At 44.2% G+C, this 23512-nt stretch overlaps 3 protein-coding genes across 5 annotated transcripts in view; 1 reads left to right on the forward strand and 2 right to left on the reverse strand.

Moving 5' to 3' along the window:
* The window catches only part of ARHGAP17 (Rho GTPase activating protein 17), a 34610-nt gene extending 25684 nt beyond the window's left edge, over window positions 1-8926 (forward strand). The window contains exons 11-21 of one of the 3 annotated variants that reach the window (XM_053471065.1): window positions 257-368; window positions 590-671; window positions 1230-1310; window positions 1393-1506; window positions 2142-2233; window positions 2847-2997; window positions 3229-3444; window positions 3527-3675; window positions 3791-4375; window positions 5932-5980; window positions 7046-7161. In XM_053471065.1, coding sequence (XP_053327040.1) covers window positions 257-368; window positions 590-671; window positions 1230-1310; window positions 1393-1506; window positions 2142-2233; window positions 2847-2997; window positions 3229-3444; window positions 3527-3675; window positions 3791-4375; window positions 5932-5939 — 1590 coding nt within the window. In that variant the 3' untranslated portion in view covers window positions 5940-5980; window positions 7046-7161. Of the gene's footprint in view, window positions 1-256; window positions 369-589; window positions 672-1229; window positions 1311-1392; window positions 1507-2141; window positions 2234-2846; window positions 2998-3228; window positions 3445-3526; window positions 3676-3790; window positions 4376-4941; window positions 4966-5931; window positions 5981-7045 lie in introns of all 3 variants that reach the window. The other 2 variants (XM_053471064.1, XM_053471063.1) reach the window with 2 other exon arrangements.
* Window positions 8927-9144: 218 nt separating this feature from the next.
* LOC128502260 (testis-expressed protein 47-like) lies at window positions 9145-12579 on the reverse strand. The gene is made up of 6 exons (XM_053472019.1): window positions 12483-12579; window positions 11743-11846; window positions 11457-11521; window positions 10245-10446; window positions 9847-10006; window positions 9145-9441 (listed from the first exon to the last, which is right to left on the reverse strand). The coding sequence occupies exons 1-6, from the start codon at window positions 12577-12579 to the stop codon at window positions 9404-9406; spliced, it is 666 nt and encodes a 221-aa protein (XP_053327994.1). The 3' UTR covers window positions 9145-9403.
* A 1800-nt stretch (window positions 12580-14379) lies between these two features.
* SLC5A11 (solute carrier family 5 member 11) lies at window positions 14380-21985 on the reverse strand. Its single transcript, XM_053471137.1, has 15 exons — window positions 21812-21985; window positions 21172-21243; window positions 20769-20873; window positions 20368-20427; window positions 19749-19853; window positions 19244-19349; window positions 18903-18983; window positions 18590-18795; window positions 18363-18498; window positions 18163-18270; window positions 17247-17397; window positions 16543-16711; window positions 15823-16038; window positions 15362-15521; window positions 14380-14789 (listed from the first exon to the last, which is right to left on the reverse strand). The coding sequence occupies exons 1-15, from the start codon at window positions 21944-21946 to the stop codon at window positions 14572-14574; spliced, it is 2028 nt and encodes a 675-aa protein (XP_053327112.1). The 5' UTR covers window positions 21947-21985; the 3' UTR covers window positions 14380-14571.
* Between the last annotated feature and the right edge of the window lie 1527 nt (window positions 21986-23512).

Below are 23512 nucleotides of genomic sequence, written 5' to 3' on the forward strand. Positions count from 1 at the left end.
GAGCTTCGGGCAATGAGTACGATGATCCTCCATCTCGGCCAAAGTGCGAAACGTGGAGGTCGTCATTTCTTTAGATGAACTGCTAAAGAATTCCAGGTGTCCCTGTCTGATTTATCATCCACCGCTTGCCAATAACATAATTAACACTCGGTAGCGATTACGGGCTGCGATTAGAAACATACATACGTAAGAACGCTCCGTTTCCTTCACTTCTTCCCCTCGCCTTTGGTTCTGACCCGTTTCATCTTATTTCCAGGGCTTGTTCAGGATCGCGGCTGGAGCCTCCAAACTCAAGAAGCTGAAAGCCGCTCTGGACTGCTCCACGTCGCAGCTGGAGGAGTTCTACTCGGACCCTCACGCCGTGGCAGGTACGTGGCATTAAGGGGAAACGCTCATGTAAGACGTCAAGCCAAACATTATTAGATTCTTTTCAACGAGCGTTTTCCTTGATATAATGTATCACGGACCTGACCGGAATATCCGGAATGATCTCGAACCTGCGAAGGACCTCCGCCTGCTCAGCAACCACTTTCACAAAACATTCACAAACCAACAAAAACAACCAACCTCGTTCTCATCTTCTCTGCAGGGGCTTTGAAGTCCTACCTTCGAGAGCTTCCGGAACCTCTGATGACCTTCAGCCTGTACGACGACTGGATCCACGCTGGAAAGTAAGAGTGATGAGTAATTTATCAAACTCTCTAAATTCTGGTCTAAGGAATAGATGAGAGCCGCGTGACCCGTCCTCTCTACTCACGTTTGGTTAAATGCCCTTTCTATGTTACCCTAACATTCCTAATTACCCCTTTAAAAAAAAAGCTGGCCGCTTTGAAGATGCCTTTTTCGGTTTCAATGACAACAACCTATCACTGCCTGCTTTTCTGTCACATGACAATGATGCGTTCCCGACAAAATCTTGGTTCAAAAATTTTGGGGCATTCAGCAGCATTAGGGGTGATGATTATAATGCTGCATTTATTAATTTTGTTAAATTCCGAACAATGGGCGGAACAGCGACTTTAAGCAAAAGCCATTGTGGCCATGCAGATCACAGAGCAATACTTTAAGCATGATTGTCTCCAAATATATAGTTTATTCGAATGAATAAATTCACGCACCCCCAGATATCTGGAGCGTAAGGCACATGTATATGTTATATAGTCGCCTAATGTTCTGCAAACTTCCCTCTAAGTGTCTAAAACCCATTTTTTGTTGTTTTTTTGATGCAGTATTTCAGACCCCAACTCGAAGCTCCAGGCTTTGTGGATGGTTTGCCAGAAACTGCCCAAACCTAATCAGGAAAACTTCAGGTACGGCATTAACCATTTATTAGAAACCTTTCCCATAAACTATATCCGGAGTGACTGAGGGGGATGCTGTCTGTCGCTGCAGGTATCTGGTGAAGTTCCTGGCCAAGCTCAGTCAGAGCAGTGACGTCAACAAGATGACTCCGAGCAACATCGCCATCGTCTTGGGTCCCAACCTGCTATGGGCCAAACACGAAGGGTGAGTACTGCCCTGTATCCCAGCCCTATATCCCACACCTGTACCCCGCACCTGTACCCCACACCTATATCCCAGCCCTGTACCCCGCACCTGTACCCCACACCTGTACCCCACACCTATATCCCAGCCCTGTACCCCGCACCTGTACCCCACACCTGTACCCCACACCTGTATCCCAGCCCTGTACCCCACACCTATATCCCAGCCCTATACCCCAGACCTATACCCCAGACCTATATCAAAGTTATTTCGAGATCTATTGTAGTTGGGGATATAAGAGGTATATACGGGTCTTAGGGCAGGTGGGAAAAGGACTTTTTTGTAAAGAACGCTATGCGTGAAACGCGTTGGGCGGTTGAGATCCTGCTGGGGATCTGAGCTTTAGATCCTGCCTCTGATTTGGCGGCCAATTAAAATCTTCACAGCTGTAGAAAAATAAAACTGTGCTTGAAAGAGTTTGGACCCAAAAGCTCACACATCCTCTCAAAAAGTCCTAATTAATGATACGCGGATTAAAGCGACCATTTTTCCCCCTGCAGCATTTATTTCCACACATATCTAGGATTATTGGTTTCTTGATAGTGATGTCATCACTGCATTGGAAGCGTCATCAACACCTTTTATTTCCTCCCCAGAACGTTAGCGGAAATAGCGGCGGCGACGTCCGTCCACGTGGTGACAATCATCGAACCGATTATTCAGCACGCAGACTGGTTCTTTCCAGGCGGTATGGAGAACGCGTTATTTTTATTTTTATGTTTTTTTTATATTTTGTATTTTAACATAGCGGGCAGCTGAGTGCCACACACCCAAAAACAGGAGAGATTTAGAGAAAAAAATAATAATTTTAGTAAAAGGATAACTTTTGGGCGCAATTATTTGATTTTAACCGATTTGAGTCTCACGGGGCATGAGTTTCTAAAATGTTCTTAACGCTTTTTTGGGCGCCCGATATCTTTAAAAGCCAAATGTTCCTTGTGAAAACTTTCGACACAAATTTTACAGCCAAAAAATTAAGAATTAATAATATAACATATTAAAGAAGACCATGAAAAGAGGGGGACCAGACGAGAAGAAGAAGGTTCCGGGCAGGTTGACCACGTAACAATGTATCGGAGATCCTGGGCATCTCCAGAAGTCACCAACACTTTATCGAGGCTGCAAAGAATGCTGTAGGAGGCTGGAAGTGATCAGCCATTACTGTTTATTGTTTTATATGGCATCGTCATATTCCATGGCGCTGTACAACGGTCACCCGGGGAATCTAGCGTTACTTTAACCTGATCTGGATAATAATACGTCTTCGATTACTCATCTTCTCTCTGTTTAACTTCTTTCAGAGGTGGACTTCAATGTATCTAATGCCTTCGTGCCGGTCTCAACCAACATGCCTGTGGCCAGTAACGATGGCCAGTACGAGTTCGGCGTCATGGAACGGAAGAGACCGTACAGCATGGCTGTGGTGGACGGAGATTTCCTGAAGAAAGAGGGGTGGGTATGAGCTAATGACCTTATACGAGTCGTGTTATATCTACGAAGACGTTTAATGCTGGGAGTGGATGTTCTGAGGATTGTTATTTTGTTACCGTGAGTGCGTGTTTTCTGGAATACAGGTGTGTTTCCGATTCGGGGTGGAATAAGTTCCTTTATAAACGTGGCTTCTTGGACGCCTGTCCTGGCCTCGCCCAGACCCGACGTTGATCTCTCATCTCTTTATTCCAGCATAAGCTTAAAACTCTATGATGGCCACATCACCTCCAACTCCAAAAGAGGAGGAACGTTAAACCGGAAGCACGGTTCCCCGACATTCCATCCCCCGTTGCCACCCACCGAAGCCTCGGGGCAAGCAGACTACCAATCGCCCCCGCTAGACATCAGCGCCCCTGCCTCCGTCGCTTCTACAGACCCGGTGCCGACGCACGTCAACGAGGAAGCCAGGTAACGATCTGGGGGTTCGCTTTGAACGATGGGGGTTGATGTTTTTTCCAGCGAGAATTTTAATCATCTCCGTTATCCACAGCACTTTCAAGCCCAAAGAGCCCCCCACGTCGACGACCCCTCCGTTGTTGCGTAACGGAGGTCTGCAACCTTCTGGGGGGAGTGCAAGTCAATTGGCCGCCGGTCCTGCCGCGGGCGCTGCGAACCCCAGTCCTCACTCCACGAGACGAGGTAAACGCGTTTTACTCGCTTCCGATAACCTCTTCGGCTGATAATTGCGCTACTTGAACAACAGGGTAAAGATGGCATTTTTAATAGGAATATTTTTTTTATTATTTTTTTACAGCTACTAAAAAGCCGGCTCCAGCTCCCCCCAAGCCTGTGGCCCCTCCGCCCGTGCAACCGGGAAATCAGGGCTCGCCTGTTTCAGCAAACACCCCACCATCCATCTCTCCTAAGCCCTCCGGCGTTACCCATAGTCCTGCCTCGACAGCGGGTACCACTAGCCAAGGTGGCACGGCTCCCCACCCTGCGTACTCGCATGGATCACTCCCCCGGCGGCTATCAGGCAGCCAGCCCTTAATACATGCCCCTAGTCACCCCCCTCCGCAGCCACCCACTCAGCCCCCCGGTGTATCCAGAACTGGCTCCCACCCTGTGGCCCCTGCCGCAGAGCCACCCACAACAGAACAGTCCCCTAGTCCTCCCCACTCACCCACTCCCCCAGATACTCCTCCGCTGGGGGTAGAACAGCCTGGACCCCCGGAGGTCGCACAGACACTGCCGCCAACAGCGTGGACTGGGACACTTACCCGAGGTCGCCCCGTCCCCAAACCTCGAATCCGGCCTAGCGTACCCCCTCCGCCACAGCCCCCCGGCTCACACAACACCCCGGAGGTGCCACCGATGTCGTCTTCAAAGATCATCACCGGTGAGTGAGAGAAGATACCGGGAAAACAGCAAAACTGACTCAGTGGGGGTTCGGGGCTCAGGGCCACGGCGGACGGCAGCAGGGAGTGAGGGGCGCCGAGCGAGCGCTGAAAACGCTGTCACGAATGAGCCCCTGGGCGCTATGCACCCCATGCACTCGCCTCAACGTGGCCCTGACCCGGCAATGACAATGTGACTAATTCTGGTGCTAAATGTAATCACCGGGGACATTCTTTGGGGTTTCCATGGTGACTGCTCCACGTTTAGAACTTTGCCTTTAGTAGAAGCAACACCCTCTGGTAGCGTAATACTGGGGGGGCAACATTTTATTCACCGTATACATGAGTTGTGGCCCCTATATAATCACTGGCAGAGTATCGATTAACCCGCTCTGGCTTGTGGCTGCGGCACGAACGCCCGTTTCCCGGTGATATCGGCAGATGAGCGTTCTGTCGTTTTCTCGGTGTTGCTGCCGCTGACAGGCGTGTTGGGAAGTAACGGGGGGCTTCTTGGGTTTCTGCAGCATGCGTGACGCAGCCTAACACGTGTCTGTGGTGCCTCCAACAGGTTGGGAGAGATACCGCTGTTAAGGTTTGTAATCGGCCGCTGCCACGCGCCGCCTTCTTGTTGCATTGATGGCTTTGACTTTGCACAATCCATACCATCCCCTCCGATACCGGGGGTCCTCATCTTCATCCCATTCCACCCCGGATCCCCCCGGCACCGTCCTCATCCCACCCCGTATCCCCACCGGCACCGTCATCATCCCATTCCCCCTGTATCCCCACCGGCACCGTCCTCATCCCATTCCGCCCCGTATGCCCACCGATACCGTCATCATCCCATTCCACCCTCTACTCTTCATACCCCACCTCGCGACCCAGCTCACCCCTATCAAGAATAAATTCTCTGATCCAACCTGCCCCCCACGCTAGAGCCACGCCTGGGTTACCCGCGCTAGCCACTTGGCTACATTGGCGTTTCCTTGGGATGGGGGGGCGATCATCACCCCTGGCCCCCCCTTTCTACGCCGCCATGTAGAAACCTATCAGAAATGGCTTCCCAGCATTCCCTTTTAACCCTTTGTGTGCCAGGCTGCCGGTTAGTGATTTGCTATGGAGCAAAAAGCATTAAAGGGGAGATGGCGACATCCCGCGACACACGCATGTACTTTGGGGGGTTCGCGGCACTGTTTAGTTCACCCCTTTTTTTTTCTGCTTGGCATCTACATTATCTACATGCATGCAAAACGCACCCCGAACCCCCTTTGCTTTAGCATGCGAAGCGCAACTTTATGGCAACCTGTATACCCAGCGTGGCAACTAATCGTCCAAGACCCACCTGCCCCATAAAAAAAAAATATAACCGGCCCGTTTGTTACATTTAAAAATATAATAAATAATATAAATAGAATAAATAAATAAATGGCGTTCTAAGGAATTGTTTGCCGGAGCCTTTCCCATAAATCTAGAACAAGGTGTAAGATTTTCTGCTTGAACGTGCGGTGCCCGGTAAGGCAAAAATTCTAATTCTAAACCATTTCATTAAACGATTCAGATGTTTGATGCGCGTTTGTCAGTAGACACTGAATTTGGAAGGTTTGATGGTAAGGAAAGAGGCATTTGATTGGCCCCCAAAAAAAAGTCTTACGTTGACCCCAAATCACGCTTTTTTTATCACTTGCTCCCAATACTAACATTGTGTGGCCCTAACCAGGCTTGTTTGCCGTCACTAATACAGCATGCCAGGGGGTGGGCCCTGGGGGGCCGTTTTATGCCTTCTTTCTGTGGTTGGGGGTCTCCTTCTTGGGAAACGAGACGTCACGCCGTTCGTTAGACGTTCCCTGGGTCTGTTTAACGTTCTTCAGGCTGTTTAAAAAATCCGGACCCTGTTTTAAGACAAATAATTAACTCTTTGCGGGTCTCTTCATTCCCACGAGACTGGCTTATAGAATAAATGACATTTTTAGGGTAACGATTATACAATTTAACCATTAAAGAAGGCCTAGCAACATAGAAATTGATGGCCGATCAGACCCCCCCTTCGGCCCCCTGTCTAGTCTGCCCGTTTATCCCGCTGTAAAGATTCAGGAGCCGTATGTCTATCCCGTGCATGTTTAAATCCCCTCGCTGTATTAACCTCTACCGCTTCTGCTGGAAGGCCGTTCCACTTATCTTACCACCTACCAAAGAAATTCCCTGTTTCTAGACACTTAAAAATAATTTTAGCTTCTAGCATGAAAGCAGAAGACAACTTAAGTGCATCGTTTAAAAAGTTTAGAAAGGAATCCCAGTGGGTCCGACCCCCGCACTGTCGGTCTGGGATTATTTGTTTCCTGGAGGTAAATTAGCCTTTGTTATAAAAATTTATTTAGAAACAAGTGGCGCATGTATACTGAACGGGCAAAATACTGTTAGTGTACTCTAGTGTTTAACACACAACCCTTGGAGTTAGAGCGTTTCAATGCCCACTGTGTGTCATTTAAAGGGTTAAATACCCCTGAATTTTATTTCTCCAAGGATTCTGTATAAGAAATAAAAAAATATATATATTTTTAAATAATTTTTTTTTTGTGACCGGTCTTCCCAACATCTCATGCGGTTTCCCCAGACGGCTTCGCTCATTAACCCCTTCCGTTGTCTCACGTGTTTTTTTATCTCCGCTCTTTCAGATCCTGCTGCGTTAAATCCCCAGGTCCAGCCCGGTGCTGAATCCGCAGCGCCCCCCGCAGACGCCCCGCCGCAGAACCCCAGCCACGTGGAAAACGACATCGAGAGCACGGCGCTGTAGGCGAAGGGGGTATTTTGCACTCCGACGCATAGACTTTCTGGCCCCGTCGGTGGTCTCCGCATCCAAACACAACAGCGAAAAGCTTTCTTTTTTTTCTTTTTTGGGGGTTAAATAGAAGAACGTACAAAGTTTGAATGACCTGTTGCGTTCTGCGATGAAGTGACACCGGTGTGGCCTTAGGCTTGGGGGGTATAAAGTGTATCTGTAGAGCCCCAACCAACCTCTCCTTTATATTACTTGATGCCGCTATTCAAAGTGATAAACCGAGCAGACATTCCAGAGAAAATGCATCGTGGCGCCCGGTATCCAGCCGGTTAAACGCACCCGCTGCTCCGCGCTTCCTTAACGCTCATACGTTTAATAAAGAATAATCCGTTTGGGGTCACTAGCTCACGGTATGTAGAATGGCATTGAAGTCAGAGGCACATGCGCTGCCGGCGCTCGCTTCCCTAATAACCTTCTGGATCTGACGTGGCTTCGTAACCGCTGGTGAGGTTGCAGACCGGGGTCTTCGTCTTCACTCCGCACACTCTTTAAGCGCCCGCCGTTAGCCGGGTTTTCCATCGTGCTGGAACTTGGCCGGAACTCCTAGAATTCCATGCGCTGACACCCCGGCGGTCTCTTTTATAAGGATCAGTCCCACCTTCATTCAGCGTATTGAGATCTTTTACACATGGACGCATACCTGGCCCGCTAAAACGACATTTCAATACGGAGGTGTTACCGCCGCCGCTACCTCGCGTGTTGCCTCGTATGTTTTGCTGGACGGTTTGGGGGCTCCGCGTCTGAAAGCTCAGATCCAACGAGTGTAAATGTCCTTCTTTTAAGCTGTAGGTGCGTCACATCCAACACTCAAGCACTGAAATGGTTAAAGCCCAAGGTTTGCACCGGTTATTAATTTGCATTTAAAAAAAAAAAAAGACTCAATTAACCACGTCGCTGCCAGTGCTAGACTAAAGGTTGAATGACTACTGTATGGGCAGCGAGGGTCTTTTTTTGGACGCCGGCCTCCGATTGCTTGGACCGTCTCATCTGAATGCCGTATGTATTTAAACGTATATATATATATCAAGTCATATTACAGATACCACTATAGAGAAGCAATATGACGGAGGGATCGGTATTTAAAAGCGGTTTACGATAAATGATGGGGGTCTGTAGCTCACAGCAGCTGGAGGTTCGGAGGTCCGGAGGTCAGCCGCCGTCGGTTAGCTGGAATAACGACCTATGCATTTTGCTTGGAAATCACAAAAAAACTGTGGTCTTAACGCCTCTTTGTCTTAGGGGTATTGCAGAGAGAAAATAGATATATTACATCCCGCCTCGGTCGCCTTTTGAGGATTAGTTTTATATTTTTTCAAAAGGGTGATTTTTGAAGATTTATTGGCACAATAAAATGATTTTTTTTTCTTTCTTATAAGGGCTTTATATGTTAAGATTTCCAGTCCTTTTCTTTTCTCTCTCTTGGTCGAAACACATTTTTTTTTTTTGTTAAAAGCTGTTGCACCGGTTTATAAATATATTATATATACAATATGTATAAAGTGCCTCCTATTTTTTGTTCAGTTTAGAATATTTTCCTCTTCTGTTTTTTTTTTTGTTTTTTTTTGACTGGGCGCTGAAGCGAAGCAATTTGTCGTTCTTTGCTTAGAGTTGGAGAGACGATATTATGTAAATTATATATTTTTGGCACACTTTAAAATATTTCTGTTAAAATATATTTCCTGTTCCCATGGAAATTAAAAAATGGTTGTGAGGTTAACTATCTTCTTTGTGTGTTGTTTAAAAAAAAAAAAAAAAATCTTGTTTTTTTTCATGTTTAATCTTACGGTAAATCCTATTTTTATTTTATTTTTTATTTTTTTTAACTACAACTTATAATAATAATAATAATAATAAATGTCTATAAGCTTTAAAAAAAAAAAAATCACTCTTAAATGTTAAAAAAAAAAAAAAAAAAATCACTCAGGAGATTCGTGATATATTCAGGATTTTTTAATTTCACAATTTAGGAACCTATATGAACTAATTTAAGTAGATCATCGATATCTTGGGACAACACTTTTGTCCGTAGCTAAAACCGAGGGAATCCATCCAGTTTTAGGCAGGCCTTTAAGCCGGATCCAGTAAAGGTTTTACGCAGACGAAAATATTTTTATAAATTTGGCGTCCTTCATGAGAAATGCGGCGTGGAAAGTTCTCAAGGTCCGCGAGTCATGAAGGACGAGCGTCGTGGCCTCTAGAGATGCAGATGCTGAGGTATCGGCCACACTTGATCTATCAAAAACAAAGTTGGAGGAAATTAAAAGATGCCATTTTTTCTACGCTGTTTGCATTTTGTCACATTTTGGGAAATATTTGTGTTTTCCTTGGTGGGGTGGGCAAGCAGCGCTCTCAGCCTGCAGGAGGCAATAAGCTGTTGGCTAATGGACACATGAGGTTGTCCTCTGATGCTAACATGGTGTAGGGGCCACCGGTATCATCGTCGACTTCCCTCAACTGATGCAGCTTGGCCGAACCACTGAAACTGGTTCATCATCTAGAAATTCTAGAACAATTTCTGAAATGTCTGAATGTTTTTGCAGCTCATCTGCTGATTTAACCCTTATCTGCCCCACTTAGCCCTTGAGAGCCATGTATTCGGATAGATTTCCAGGCACGGCCGGGTACGAATCCCTTTACCTGAATCCCCGGGGCTGTTTAAAGGTCTTGCGTACATCGCCAGGAACTGTTCTGGTGTCAGCAGCGTGTCGGATGTAACGAGAAAGCGGATCACCTCTTCTCTAACCAAGAGCTGCGGGGCTAGGTCGTGGAGGCTTTCACCCGGACCTTTGCTACCGAGCTGTAAAAAAACACGTGATACAAAATTAAGGCGTCCCGAAGTAAAGCAGCTTGTCGCCAGACTTACACTAGAGGTGGAGAGTGACCTCTGCTGGGTATTCTCTGTATGTCTTCACATATATTCTCATTGCTTCTAAAAGCGGCCATCATGTTACTAATTCAGCAGATCCATAGACCAGGAAAAGCTCTTCTGTACCCATTAGGTAAAACCTATAGCAGAGGGCGTTATGGATTCTTACTTTTAGCGTCTGGGAAAGAAATACTCCTAACTTTAGAAGGAGCCTAAGACAGTCCTCCAGCACGCTCGCTGCAGCTTGCTCCTCTATGAAGCTCCCCAGATAAACGACGGGGAAATTGATGATACGGAAATACCACTGTAGGAACAGCCGGTTTGGGACCTTCTGCGAAAACACCAGGACCTTGGAGCTCTCTAGCATCGACCTAGAAAGATGGAAATGAGTCCGGGGGTTATAACATCTGCCCGCGTTTATCAGAAAGAAAATGAAAATGATGGACACAAGGCTCCTTCCCAAATAAATGAGAGACGTGGTTATGGGGCAGACGTCCATGTGCATGAGATACAGCTTAAGGCTTTTGGAGATCCTGTAGTCGCCTTCCCTATTTCGGTGCAAGTTAGCATTGTAGTCAGCATGTTGAGCTTCTCAAGGACTTTGAGATAAAGTTGGCCTACTCCAACACTTGAGGCATCCTTTATCCACTCCCATCACTCATCAAATCATCCTTAATCCACTCCAGCATTCATTGAATCCTCCCTCATACACTCCACCACTCAACATGTCATACATTATCCACTCCTTCACTCATCAAATCATACTTAATCCACTCCACCGATCAACGAGTCACTCTTTATCCACTTGGCCGCTCATTGAATCATCCTTCATCCACTCCACCGTTCAGCAAGTCAACCTTTTATCCACCATTCATTGAGTCATCCTTCATTTTGTCCACCATTCAACAGTCACCCTTTATCCACTCGACCACTCATTGAATTCATCCACTCCACCATTCAAGTCAACCTTTTTCCACCACTCATTGAAACGTCCTTCATCAACTCCACCGTTCAGCAAGTCAACCTTTGATCCATCACTCATTGAGTCATCCTTCATTTGCTCCACCATTCAACAAAGTCATCCTTTATCCATTCCAATGCTCGAGTCATCAGTCAGCCACTAAGAATTCTCAAGCAGGACCATAACGTTCTCTCTGGAGTCCCATCACATGCGGTTTATGCGTGTAAACCAACAACACTATGTCCAAGATGGGCCCTCGGTCACCTGGCTACCACATTTTCTTAATTCTCCTCAAGTTCGCAAATGCTTGTGAGACTCCTCGTTACCGGCTTTCATTACGTCACAGAAACTAAAGCACCACGGACAGCTAACTTAAGTGTTAGAGAGAAGGTAGCCCCCTATAATGTAAACCAAACCCACCTTGCATCCTGGTTCTGAAGCTGCGCAAGATCTTGAAGAATGGCGTATAATGCTTGACTGGAAGACTGGAGACGCGGGAGAGAATTGTTAGTGGCTTCATCCAAAAACAATGTTTCAAAGTGAACATTCCAACCGCCATTACCGTCTCGCGAGCTACCTGCCTATCACTAAGAAAAAATACATTAATACCTGAGAATAGCTTTGGATTTCATGGAATTTCTAGTAAAATAATGTTTTTTTTTTACCTAAATACACAGTAAGCGTGAGTACTCTAGCAGACACCTACCTCTATAATGTGAATAACGCAGCTGGGATAGATGAGCAATAATCCCGACACAGTGTCTCCGTGGTGGGATTTTAGCATTTTATAGAAGAGTTTTTCATAATGATCTTTTTTGGGGGAAGAATAATAGAAAAAAACCTTATTTGCAAACATTTATTTTCAGAAAAAGACATTTTATGTTAAGAGGCAACACATCCGAGTTAGAACACCGTAAGGCAAAAAGAGATTCCATCTCAAATGAAGTTTCTGTTTCTCGTCCATGACGTGTATGCTGCTTAACTTTTTCAATAAGTGGGGAAATCTGTGTTTTTTTACATAAATCTGTATATATGAACGCCACGGATAGAAAAGAGGGACTTCACACATTAGGCAGGTACTGTTCTCTATATAATGATCGTACTTTGCAGTGGCCAGTTTGCATCAAAAGATATTTCTCCCAGAATTCAAGAAGCGGAGGATCCTCAGGGGCGGGACTTCCAGAGTTGGTAAATGAGCAGTGACGCTGTTACTTATGGCGCATGCCGGCAATGGAGCAGAGCATGATGGTTAATCACAGGATTCGCGCACAGTAATAGCCGTGAGCGAATTTCTCTTGTGTTCTACAGAGGTAGGACAGCAAACGTTTGGCCCCGTCTCCCATGTCAGGACTGTTCTGTTATCGCCGGAACAGTTAGGCGGTATTACTCTTTTGCGTTACCTACCCTGACAGTCTAAGGCTAATAAGACGCTACATGGTCTCTTACCTGTTATGTTTCTGTGGTCCATACACGATGGGGAGATCTTCGCCACATAAATCAGCCGGTTAAGTGTTATCTTCTGAATAAAAATAGATACAAACATTTCGTAAACGGCCGCAGGTACTCCCCCCACCCCCACCGGGCAGCCGTACATTAAACGTATGCATTTTCCCGTTACTGTTATTGGTTTGCATGATTTTAATATTGAGTCACTGTGCCTGTTGCCATGTTATGGTTCCTGTATACTGTATATATTAATACAGTGACCGAATTCAAACACGCATGGGATAGGCATGTGGTAGTAGATGAGTGGAACAGCCTCCCAGCAGAAGAGGTAGCGGTTAATATAGTAAGGGAATTTAAACATGCATGGGATAGACGTGTGGCTTCTGAATCTAAGACGAGACCAATGGCCAAGAAACTTAGAATTAAGGATGATTTGGCCCCAGAAAGCCTCTTAGGAGTCTTTTTATTATTATTATTATTTTAAGGAAAATTTTAGGGTTTCTTCCCAAAATGAAGGTAGGCCTCATTAACAGCCACCCTTGGCTCGCCCACCTTATGGTATGCCTCGGTAGCGAAGGTCAGAGCGGTATTGCGGGTAAAATGACTCCTGGTGGAGTGAGCTCTGTGGGAAGCCATGGCGGAGGACGCTGCAGCGGGTACCAGAGCCCGTCACCGTGGCAACCCGGGAGGAAGGAGATGCACCATGGCAATCAGGTAAAGGGAAGTAAACAGATGCTGAGGTGGGCGGGGCAGGCGTCACGTGGGACGTGACAGTTAACTCTTTAAGTGACAGGGTCGAGTTGTCATTAACTCTTTACCTCCAATTTATCGATTGGTTATGTTTCAAATTAATTTTGACCCCCCCCCCTACGCAGCAGAAAAACAAAAACATTTCATTTGTTCACACAAAAGAGTTAGCGTATAATGAGGAATAGGGCGAGGGGCTCGCAGCGACGAATATTATTGCAATAGATATATATTTTCTAAAATATAAAAAAATACCACTGATAATAATAAGATATATCAGTCTGCCAAACAAATAAGAATTATGAAATACACAAATTCACCGGATTTGGCTAGAGTACACAAAAAATGCATTTTTTTTTTCGCTGAAATATCTCAAACACAGTTAATTTGTGGATGTCTTTATTTAGAATTGCACATTTACATAGGAAATCTTTCACCTTTCGAAAGCCGCGTATCCGCGAGAGGTCACGGGTTTAACCTTCTTCATAACCCAACAAGGCGTAGGAAACCCCTCAAAATCCGAGGGCAGAACGTTCCCCCGACCCTTTTTATTCCCAATGATTTTATTCGGTAAGGCTGAAAATGGTCAAAATTCCTGAGTGATTTCTTACACACATAGTACCCTTTTCTTAATGGAAAAAAAATTGCACAATATCTTACAATGTATGGGCTTTTTGTATAATTTTAGCCGTATGTAACAATAAATTTGTAGAATCCCCCCCAACCACGTGGATAGCCGATCGTGTGAACGGAAGACTCCTGGATAATATTGCGTAATACTCGAAAAATAAAGATGGGACCGAAAACTATCCTATACATTTAAACATAAAGGGAACTTACCATGCTGCAGCTTCTCCGTATGAGGTGTCTACCCGCCAAACTAAACATTTCCCAGTCACTATGGACGCTCCGGCCCCTATGATTAGATTACAAGCTCGTGATGGCTCCTTACTACTGTTACAAAACCAGACGGTCGCCTGAACAGCCTACGTGGTATTGTATGTCTTGGACAATGTATGGGAAGACATCAGAAGGAGAAGAACCTTAAACAATTTGTCCAACATGCTGTTTGCTGTAATATCGGTCTCATCACAGATGTTATGTTGTAACTAATCTCGTGGAAAGGGTTTTCCTTCTTCATGATAATTTCCCATTTATGATTCGGATTCTTTAAGGTTGGATAAGAAGGCACAAAGGGGGACACCTGGACTAATGTCACCCGATTAGACCTTTCCTTAAAAGAGGAGATGCTGTTGAAGGAATCTGCTTTAGTTCGTGGTGTTCTTTGTGGTATGAAGTTCTAAACCATCAATATCTAGAAGATGGGATGTCCGTGTTCTTGTTAGCCAAAGTATGCCCAGAGGAAGACCCCTGCGCTCAAGCAGATAACAAGGTTGGAGTTTAATATGTGGTTCGCCAGGGGGCTCTCATAGAGTAACACTTCGGCTGGTTCTGAACGGACCGGGAGATTTTGGTCATGCGCGGCCTTATTACTGCTGTCCATCCCGCATAACCAGAGGAAGGCTTTTTTCAAGCGAGAGCCAAACGATGATGACCCGCCTGCAAGAGATTTGAAGGAATACAATTTAATCGGTCAATAATTAATATCTGCTGCTTTGTGAACATTTAGGGTTTCCAGAAGATCCAGTAGATCTCGCCATTCCTGTGGAGACATCAGCTTCTCCTCAACCATCAACAACCAAAATAATGGCTGAACGTTCCACTCAGAATCAACCTGTTTTTCCATAGATCCAAACCGATGTTCCATAGGATATTCCCTCCCCGAGTATGTATATAAATAAGACTTTCTTGTTCCACGAGTGGAGCAAACCCTGAACAATTACTCGCTCGATTAACAAGAAGATGACATAAACTGAAACCACGCCCCTTCTTAGTCCTAATTCTTAGGCTGATGACATCAGCACCCACCAAAAAAGTGACTTAAATTATCAGAGGAATAATTATAAAATTCAGTGCTAGATAACTGCTCGTGATGGAGGAAGGAGGGGACAGGATTTAGAAGATCTTTGTGATGTTCCCATGTCCTACATGACGCTCCCTTTGGATTCTGGGTTAGAATGCTGGATAAATGTACAGAAACAATTGTATTCGTGAAGGATTTTCGAAATTACCTTCTGGGTTGGTAAGAATTTCTTCAGTGGAGCTCATAACTGTTTTGTCGGGGATGCTGTCTACAGAACTCACTCCATTTGCAAGATTTCTGGTGGCTGTTGCCTCCTCGATGCTTTCTTCTCCTTTGTCCCATCGTGTGAACCAAGTAAGGCGGCTGACCTGTAAGGTAACCGTAAGGTAACTACCTAATTGTTCCTGGGAAGTCAGACCAGACAAGGTATAGTTTGCTTGGATTTATCTTGAATAAAGAGCATTTTTTGCTCAAAAAGGTGGAAATCTACAAACACAATTGGGGCAGCTCAACAAAAAGTTATGAAATGCTTTCAATTTTCTTTCTCTTAGTATTCTAGGAGGCCAATCTGTCCTATTTGTGGTCTATTTTTAAGTATCCTTTTTTTTCAATAAAATTAAACTTTGATACATTATCAATAAAGATACTGGATGCGAAAGACCCTCTTACCATCTCTTTGGAGGGAGGTTCGGTCCACAGGCTGACGGCCACCACTATGATGAGGGTCAGCAGCGCCAATATCATGGAGAAATACAAGTAATGAACGTATCTGACCACATCGGGGCGGTTATCGGGCTGGTCACACTGTGGCGGCACGTAGATAAAATCCAAAATCATTCTGATGATGCCCACAACCAAGCCTATTATCAGCCCCCAGAATGCACCCTGGAAAAAAGAAATGATTTTATTTCTAAATATTAATTAATTATTAAAAAAAAAAAAAAATTTTCATTAAATAGTACTTAGCGAGCCCTTGGCGATAAGGCTAGTGTTCCAATACTGATTTAAGGAAGCCACACCTCAGTGTATATCTAATATATATAGTTTATGAACCATCCATTACGAGGCCACCACAAACAGCATCGGTAAAATAATTATTTATGTATAATATCGTATTCCCGTTGGTCGTTTCCCTTTAAAATGGGTCTTCCAACTTCTTAAATCCTCACTCCATGTACATGCCAGTTTTTGACACCGACAAATAACAAAGCAGGAACCTAAAAAGGCTAAGATAACCCTTATATCGAACGTTCTGCTATGTGAAATATTGTCAAACTGTCTGGAGTCTGAGAGAACCCTTTGAAGTCTTGACAAAATAAATGAAAATCCTCTTTATCCCATTTTTTTCTGAAAAGCAGTCGTTTAAGAAGTCGGTAATCTTTTTCTTACCTTTTCGTTAGTTCTCTTCCAGAAGCAGCCCATTATGAAGACCACAGCGACCGGTGGTTGGAGGTACGAGCTGATTGACTGAATGTAGATGAACAGTTGTCCACCTTGGCTGGCCTGAACCAGAGGAATCCACAGAATGGATACAACCACTAGAACCAGTACAAAGACCCTGAAAAAAGGAGACAATCCCATCATGGCTTTTGAAGAACATCAACTTCTCCACCGAAGAGTCATTCATACACATTGTTGTTAAAATGAATTAAAATAAATGAGTAAACACATATTTTAGGAGAAAAGAAATTAAATAATGAAACTTTCCTCACTCTGTTCATAATAGCCTAAATCTCAGAATACTTTGGCCGGATGTGGACATTAGTCTGAAGATGTTGATACAAAGTAGCAACGCTAAATGTTCTATTGGCTTTATAATTAGGAATGGGAATTTAAATAATTTTCTCCCAGGCAGAAATCCTAAATTAATTAACTTTTTTTTAAACTACAACCTGAAGCTATTAGAATTCATAAAACTCTGGAAAAAGTCAGAAACTATATAAAAATGTACTCTGTTGGGTTTATTTATTTAAAAAAAATAGAAAATTGAGGCCTGACAGCCAGCAGCTTCTAAGGTTTGTGGGTTACGAGACAACTGAAACAGTTAATGAATAAGTCATATGGGCAGGGAACTGGTGAGCGGGTTCCTGTACCTTCCCACTATCATGAGCTCCCACTCAGAAGAACGTGGCCGTAAGTGTCGCCAGAGATCCATGGTGAAGATGGTGCTTGCGCTATTAAAAATGGAAGTCAGTGAGGACATGAGAGCAGCAATCATAACTGACATCATAAGACCTCTTAATCCTAAAAGTAAAGGCAGATGAAGAGTTAAGAAGTTAGAAATATATACCAAGACAAGTGTCCATGACCCAGTATCCCAACAAATGGCCAACTATGGAAAACAGATGGTCTATTTCAAGACTGCACGACTTTGGTCCTCAAGAGTGGCCAACAGTCCATGGTTTTTGGATACCCCAGCATGTGCACAGGGATACACAAAATTTCCGCCTCTCTGTTTTTTGTGCTAAATAAACCATTTTCAGTAGCTATCATAGAATGAGCCTAGGTATATGCACTTTTCTTGACAGATATAGCAAATGTGAAGAATACATCGTTGGATTTTAATCCATGGAACTCTGGACACAATTCTTATAGAATGCTGCCCACCACAAAGTAGGTCATCAGGTCAACAGCATCGGCTACATTGTAGCCTAAGGGGCTATCTGCACATACTCTACCATTCTGATACCTATATAATTGACTTTGCATGGTCCCAGGTTACCCTAGATACACCAGAGAATTATCGCATTGGAACAGTTTAGGGCAACTTTTTGTTACATGAAAGATGGGGCAAGCATCGTTCTTCAAGACATAAAAAATGGCCACAAGATATCTACCTAAGTATGATATATTAATCATATTGCTGTTTGCTATCCTAAGAACCCATTACTATTTTATTATGTTTTTGTGTACAGGGATTTTATTCATTTACGACCCTTTTAATATCAGCCAAAATCCCAACTGAGGTCTCAAATAATCGTCCACCAAGAGTCGGTTGCTACTTCTTACCAGTGGGTAGTAGTTCAATGACCATCTTGGGGTAGGCTATATCTGAGCACCCTGATGGGTTTCCACAGATCTCCTTGCAGATTTGGGGATCGGCACAGGCCACCTGATCTGTTTGGATGAAGAGGAACATTAAGCCAGGGAATACGGGGTACTTTCAGGATAATCATATGAGACCCGTGTCTATGAAGATCCTTGCTTACCTGTGAATAGAACTCTGCTGATCATTCCTGGCAAAACCATAATGAAAAGAGGCAATATCTTGATATAAGCAGCCAACAGGGAGCCACCCTTGGCGTGAGAGAGATTCTTGGCCGATAAGGACCTCTGTACAATGACCTGTCAATAAACATGAATGGGTAAGGAAGGGCTTCATCGTGCCCGTGGCATCTTAGCCAAGCTTACAATACGATATGAACTCTGCGCTCACTTGGTCGGTGCACCAGTACCAAAGCGACGGGATGGTCATCCCAACGAGGACACCAGGCCAAGGCAAGTCGGAGGTCACTGGGTCCCTGAAGATGTGGAAAGCATCCTCCCGAGGTATCCCACAACTGCTGTTTTCGTTACGGATCTTAGGAATGGCATTAGGATACTTTTCCTCCAAAGCCTCCATACCTCCGACCTCTATGAAACCTGAGAATAAGTTCAGGGTGGTGAGACCGGTCATACAACCGAGATACCTTCTACAGAAAGCCCTCAAGAATGTCTCAGAAAACCAGAAGATATTGAGGAGTACTCACCATAAACCATGAGGATCAGGGCTCCGATTATCATGATGATTGTCTGCAGGGTGTCTGTGTAGATAACAGCTGCCAGACCCCCTAGGACAGAGACAACAGGGTCATTTATGTGATATTTACATGCAACCAACACGCCTTAGCCATGATCCTCTGTTTTACTGTTTCATGGGAAGAAGGTCATTTAAAAAACAAACATATTTCATAAATATATATAATTTTTTTATTTATTTATTAGAATAACTGACAGGGTTACAATGGGTTTTAAGAGAGAATCTTCTCAAAACCGAGGTCTAGAAGGTAGCCGGTACTGGCGAGCGACTGTATAAATAATCCAATCTTACCAGCGACTGTATAAATGGCGGTGATTACCAGTAATCCACAGACGGCTACGTACAGATCCCAGTGCAACGCCTGCTGGATGAACAAGGCGCCGGCGTACATGTCTACCTGCGACGGAAGCAAAAGAACGCCGTTACGGCGACCGTGTTGTATTACATACATTCACCGTAAATGTACGTCATGGCGATGGGTAAGGAGACTTAGTATCTGCGTAAACGTCAAGCAGAGTAACTTCTATAAAGGATGGTATACAACGGAATCTGAAATAACGTATTATTCTTTTCTTTATTTTCTCCAAGACTGGTCCAAGCTTCAACCCCTAGCAGTTCCTTCAACTAAACAGCCTGATTGTCAAGACGAGATACGATTAAATGATCCCGGAGACACCATTTCATGGTTAAAACCACCGCCGCCATGTTGGATGGGGCGACTACTAGTGAGTGGCACTTGGCGTGTCTAACCTTTATAAGCATTGGTCGATTCTGGGGTTAGGGTTTGGTTCCTTACCGAGATTTTGGTAAAAATGTAGATAAACAGATACAAGATGGCCAAGAAGATCTGAATCCTCTTCCCGCCGAACCGTCTCTGCAGATACTCGGGCATCGTGGTGACCTGCAAATAGTAGAGATCCCTCATTGCAAAATAGGTTCAACCTTTTGAGTACCGCGGGTAGAGGCTTATTTTTTTCCCATCAGGCTAAGTTTTTCCGTTGTTTTTTTTAGGTGACAATCGGACATTCAGGTTACACTTTAACTAAACTGAATCATTTTCTTAAATGCCTCCAGATCGACAGGCGGTTTGCTTCCATCTGTTATCATGGAAGCGAGCAGCCGTAAAAGGCTTCCAGCTCCATGTACCGATCGCTGGTCGGTCTTTAATGTAGCTTTTTAATTTACTGATACTGAGAAGGTGATGATCTGCAGCTTTATCTTCTTTTCAGAGAAAGCAGGAGAATTTAAAATGAATTAAAGTCTTGGGGATTTTGCTAATTAACGGACATGAGGTTAATGCCACCCCTATACTACAGAAACCTGGTACTTGGAAGGCACTCCTAGCCCCTCCGGGCAAGTTACCCATCCACAAGGGTTAAAGGTTACAGGACAAAACCAAAAAAGCTGCCTCTTACCCCGGATGATATATATATGGGTAGAAAAAACCAGGCCAAAGCGAGGACGCAGAACAATCCCTGCAACAAAAGATAAGAGAGACTTCAGCGGAAGAATTACCGTTTTTAGTTGATCTCGAAAAAACACATACTAATCCTTCGGCGGCCGTTATTACATTTTGGTAATCTTTTTGATGCAATATTTTCTCTTGTATTACCACAATCACAAACAAATAATGACATAACGTTTCCTGGCCAGGAGGCTTCCCTGTGTCGGGAAACATAATATTTGACAAGATTGTACTATAAATCTAGTGGCGCTGAAACAATAGCTTCATTCACTGCCAGGGAAAAGATGTTGCAAGACCTCCTTTGTACCAACGTACACGCAGGGCCTGGTCAGCTAAGTGTAAAGCACTCACATTCCACTCGTAGGCCGTGACCGCGATCCCCGACGCCGCTCCCGAGCCTGCCAAGCCGATGAAATGCCCGCTCCCTACGTTACTGGCAAACAACGAGGCACCAACCTGAGGAAAAGAGATAAAGGAGGTAATTAAAGGGCCACCGTGGACCGTGATAACATTCTGAGTCTACTTCATCTTTCCCACCCAACATTCCGTTACCCCGACCAGACTCCAGTATGTGAGTCCACAAACTCAACTAGAATACCCATTCACTCTCAAGAGGTCGTTTCCCAATACCCATGGTGGTGGGGGGTTGTCAAAAATGATTCAGAATCATTTGCCTGAATCATAAACTTTCCAACGCTGGGTAACACCAAAACCGAAGACAAGGAGCACAAAGCGGCCACCACGTCATACTCACAGGCCACCAAACCATGCTTTTCCCAGCCAGGAAGTATCCCGTCACTGTGTTCCTCTTGGTTCGCCACATGGACTGACAAAACAAGAAACGAGAGATTATCATCACTAAAACCTTTATTTTCAGTTTATGAGATGTTATGAAGGCCCAACTCATCTCTACAAGACATGACGTGAATTAGCACTGATCCACGTTGGCCGTAGCGTCCAAACTTTATCCAATTCCACTTGGCCAACATCAAAAGAATTAAGGTCCTATAGAATCACCTTCACACCACAGAGGGGGTCACGGGTTAGAGGTCGTGTCCTATTCTGATGTTCTATGAATGTATGGAATATGGTGGGGTCTTAACAATCGACAAGTAATAAGAAACATTGAAGGGTTGTAACGGGAATTAGCTCTGCTCCACTTGGCCAACATCAATGGAATTAAGAGATGGCGGGAATTGGAGAGATGGCGGGTTATATAGAATGGCCCGTACACCACAGAGAGGGTCCCATACACCACAGAGAGGGTCCCGTACACCACAGATAGGGTCCCGTGTCAAGGATTGCCTCCTATGGTGATGTTCTACAAATGTATAGAATGTGGTGGGGTCTTAACAATCTACAAGTAAAAAATAAACAATGGAATGGTTTCTCACCCATAAACCCACTCCCATGACGAACACAAAATAGAGGACTAAGATGACAATATCAACAACTTCCAGAGATTTTTTCGGGAAGGGGTCCATGGACGGCGTGGTTTGGGGGGGCGTCGACTGGCTGCTGGCCTCCATGTCTCCAACGGCCTTAGAAAGCTCAATCTGTAACGTGCGGTTTAGCTACGGGCGAAAGTCACCTGCAGGAAGTGAACGACAAAGAGAGACGGAATTACAAGCAGAACGAGTCGGCGTCGGTTTTGTTTTAATAAAGCGTAACGAAGTAGTTGGCTTGTTCTGCAATTTTGCAATTATTCTGAAGTAGGTCACAAGGCGCGCCCTAAATCGCGGAAAATCATAAGTGTCGGTTCGGGGTTTAACCACTGAGTGCCTGCGGGGCAAGCAATCCATCGAATTAAAAATTTTGATTTTATTTCATGATAAATCTTTTTAAAAAAATCCACAGAATAGACAATTAATGCCTTTCTCTACTAGTTATTTTTATTATAATTATTTTATTTTTTATTATTTTTATTATTATTATATATATTTTTTTATTATTATATATATATATTTTATTATTATATATATATTTTATGATACTAAAATATGTTCATCTGATGAAAAATTTAATTACATGGATGTTAGAAAAAAAAACCAGTTATTGAATAAACACGTTTAAAATTTAGTTTATTATCATTATCATTATTTTCTTTTTTTTATAAAGTTTTTTGATAGCTGCAGATTTGATTGGCCTGCCTGACTCCAGCTCCCCCCCCCCCTCGCTGAATCCAATGGAGGTTTTTGCTGCAAATGCTATAAATATCCTACTTTTTACGAAACAAATTTCAGAAAATATATATTTTCTTTTAATGAACTAAAAAAAACAAATTTAGTTACAACCAGAGACGATGTAAGTATTGGCACTTTTTGTTTAAAAATGTTACCGTAATTATTGTAATTTAAAAACATGTTTTGGGGAATACTTGCTGAATATTTTTAGGATTATTGTTTATTGATTTATATAGCGCCATCATAATCCGCAGCGCTGTACAAATAACAAAAAAAACTTGGCTCTGAATCCCAGCTGCTCCTTCCCTCCGAATCGCAAAAAATACTCAGACAAAAAAAAGAAATTCTTTGATTTTGTCTGTTTTTTTAAGCAAAAATATTGTTAACACATTCCGCTCGCGTTGATCCGGGGATAGCTAAGATAAAAGATGCTGCAGGATTACAACCTTACACAGCAGGCTGAGATTGATGAGAGTAGCAGTCCAACAAATCTCACAAGCGTATACCTTGGCAAAGCCAAGAAGAAGACAAAAGGAAGGGGAATCTATATATATTTTTTTACTGAGCCGTAGATCATGGTAGATCCGCAAGTTCTGGATCCGGAGAACCTGTTGGCTACCACGTTTGGCGAATTGGCCAATAAAAATATGGCGTGAAATAAGAGATTGGATTCTCCCGCTGGCCACGCAAGGCTTTAAGATTTTGTGATCAGCGAGAAAATGTGGACTCGGCATAAATTCACCTGCACACTAACTACATGCATGAAACCGGATAGGAAACACGGAACGTTTACATAATAAGAACACGGATGACATAAACATTCTATACGCGGCGCACTCGGGTCGTGCCACCGGCCCCCGCGGACGGTCCTTACCCACAGCCCGGGTTCTGGTCGCTGTCCGCTCCTCAGAC

This window comes from Spea bombifrons, chromosome 7 (assembly GCF_027358695.1).
Source record: "Spea bombifrons isolate aSpeBom1 chromosome 7, aSpeBom1.2.pri, whole genome shotgun sequence".
In the NCBI taxonomy this organism is placed as follows: Eukaryota; Metazoa; Chordata; class Amphibia; order Anura; family Pelobatidae; genus Spea; species Spea bombifrons.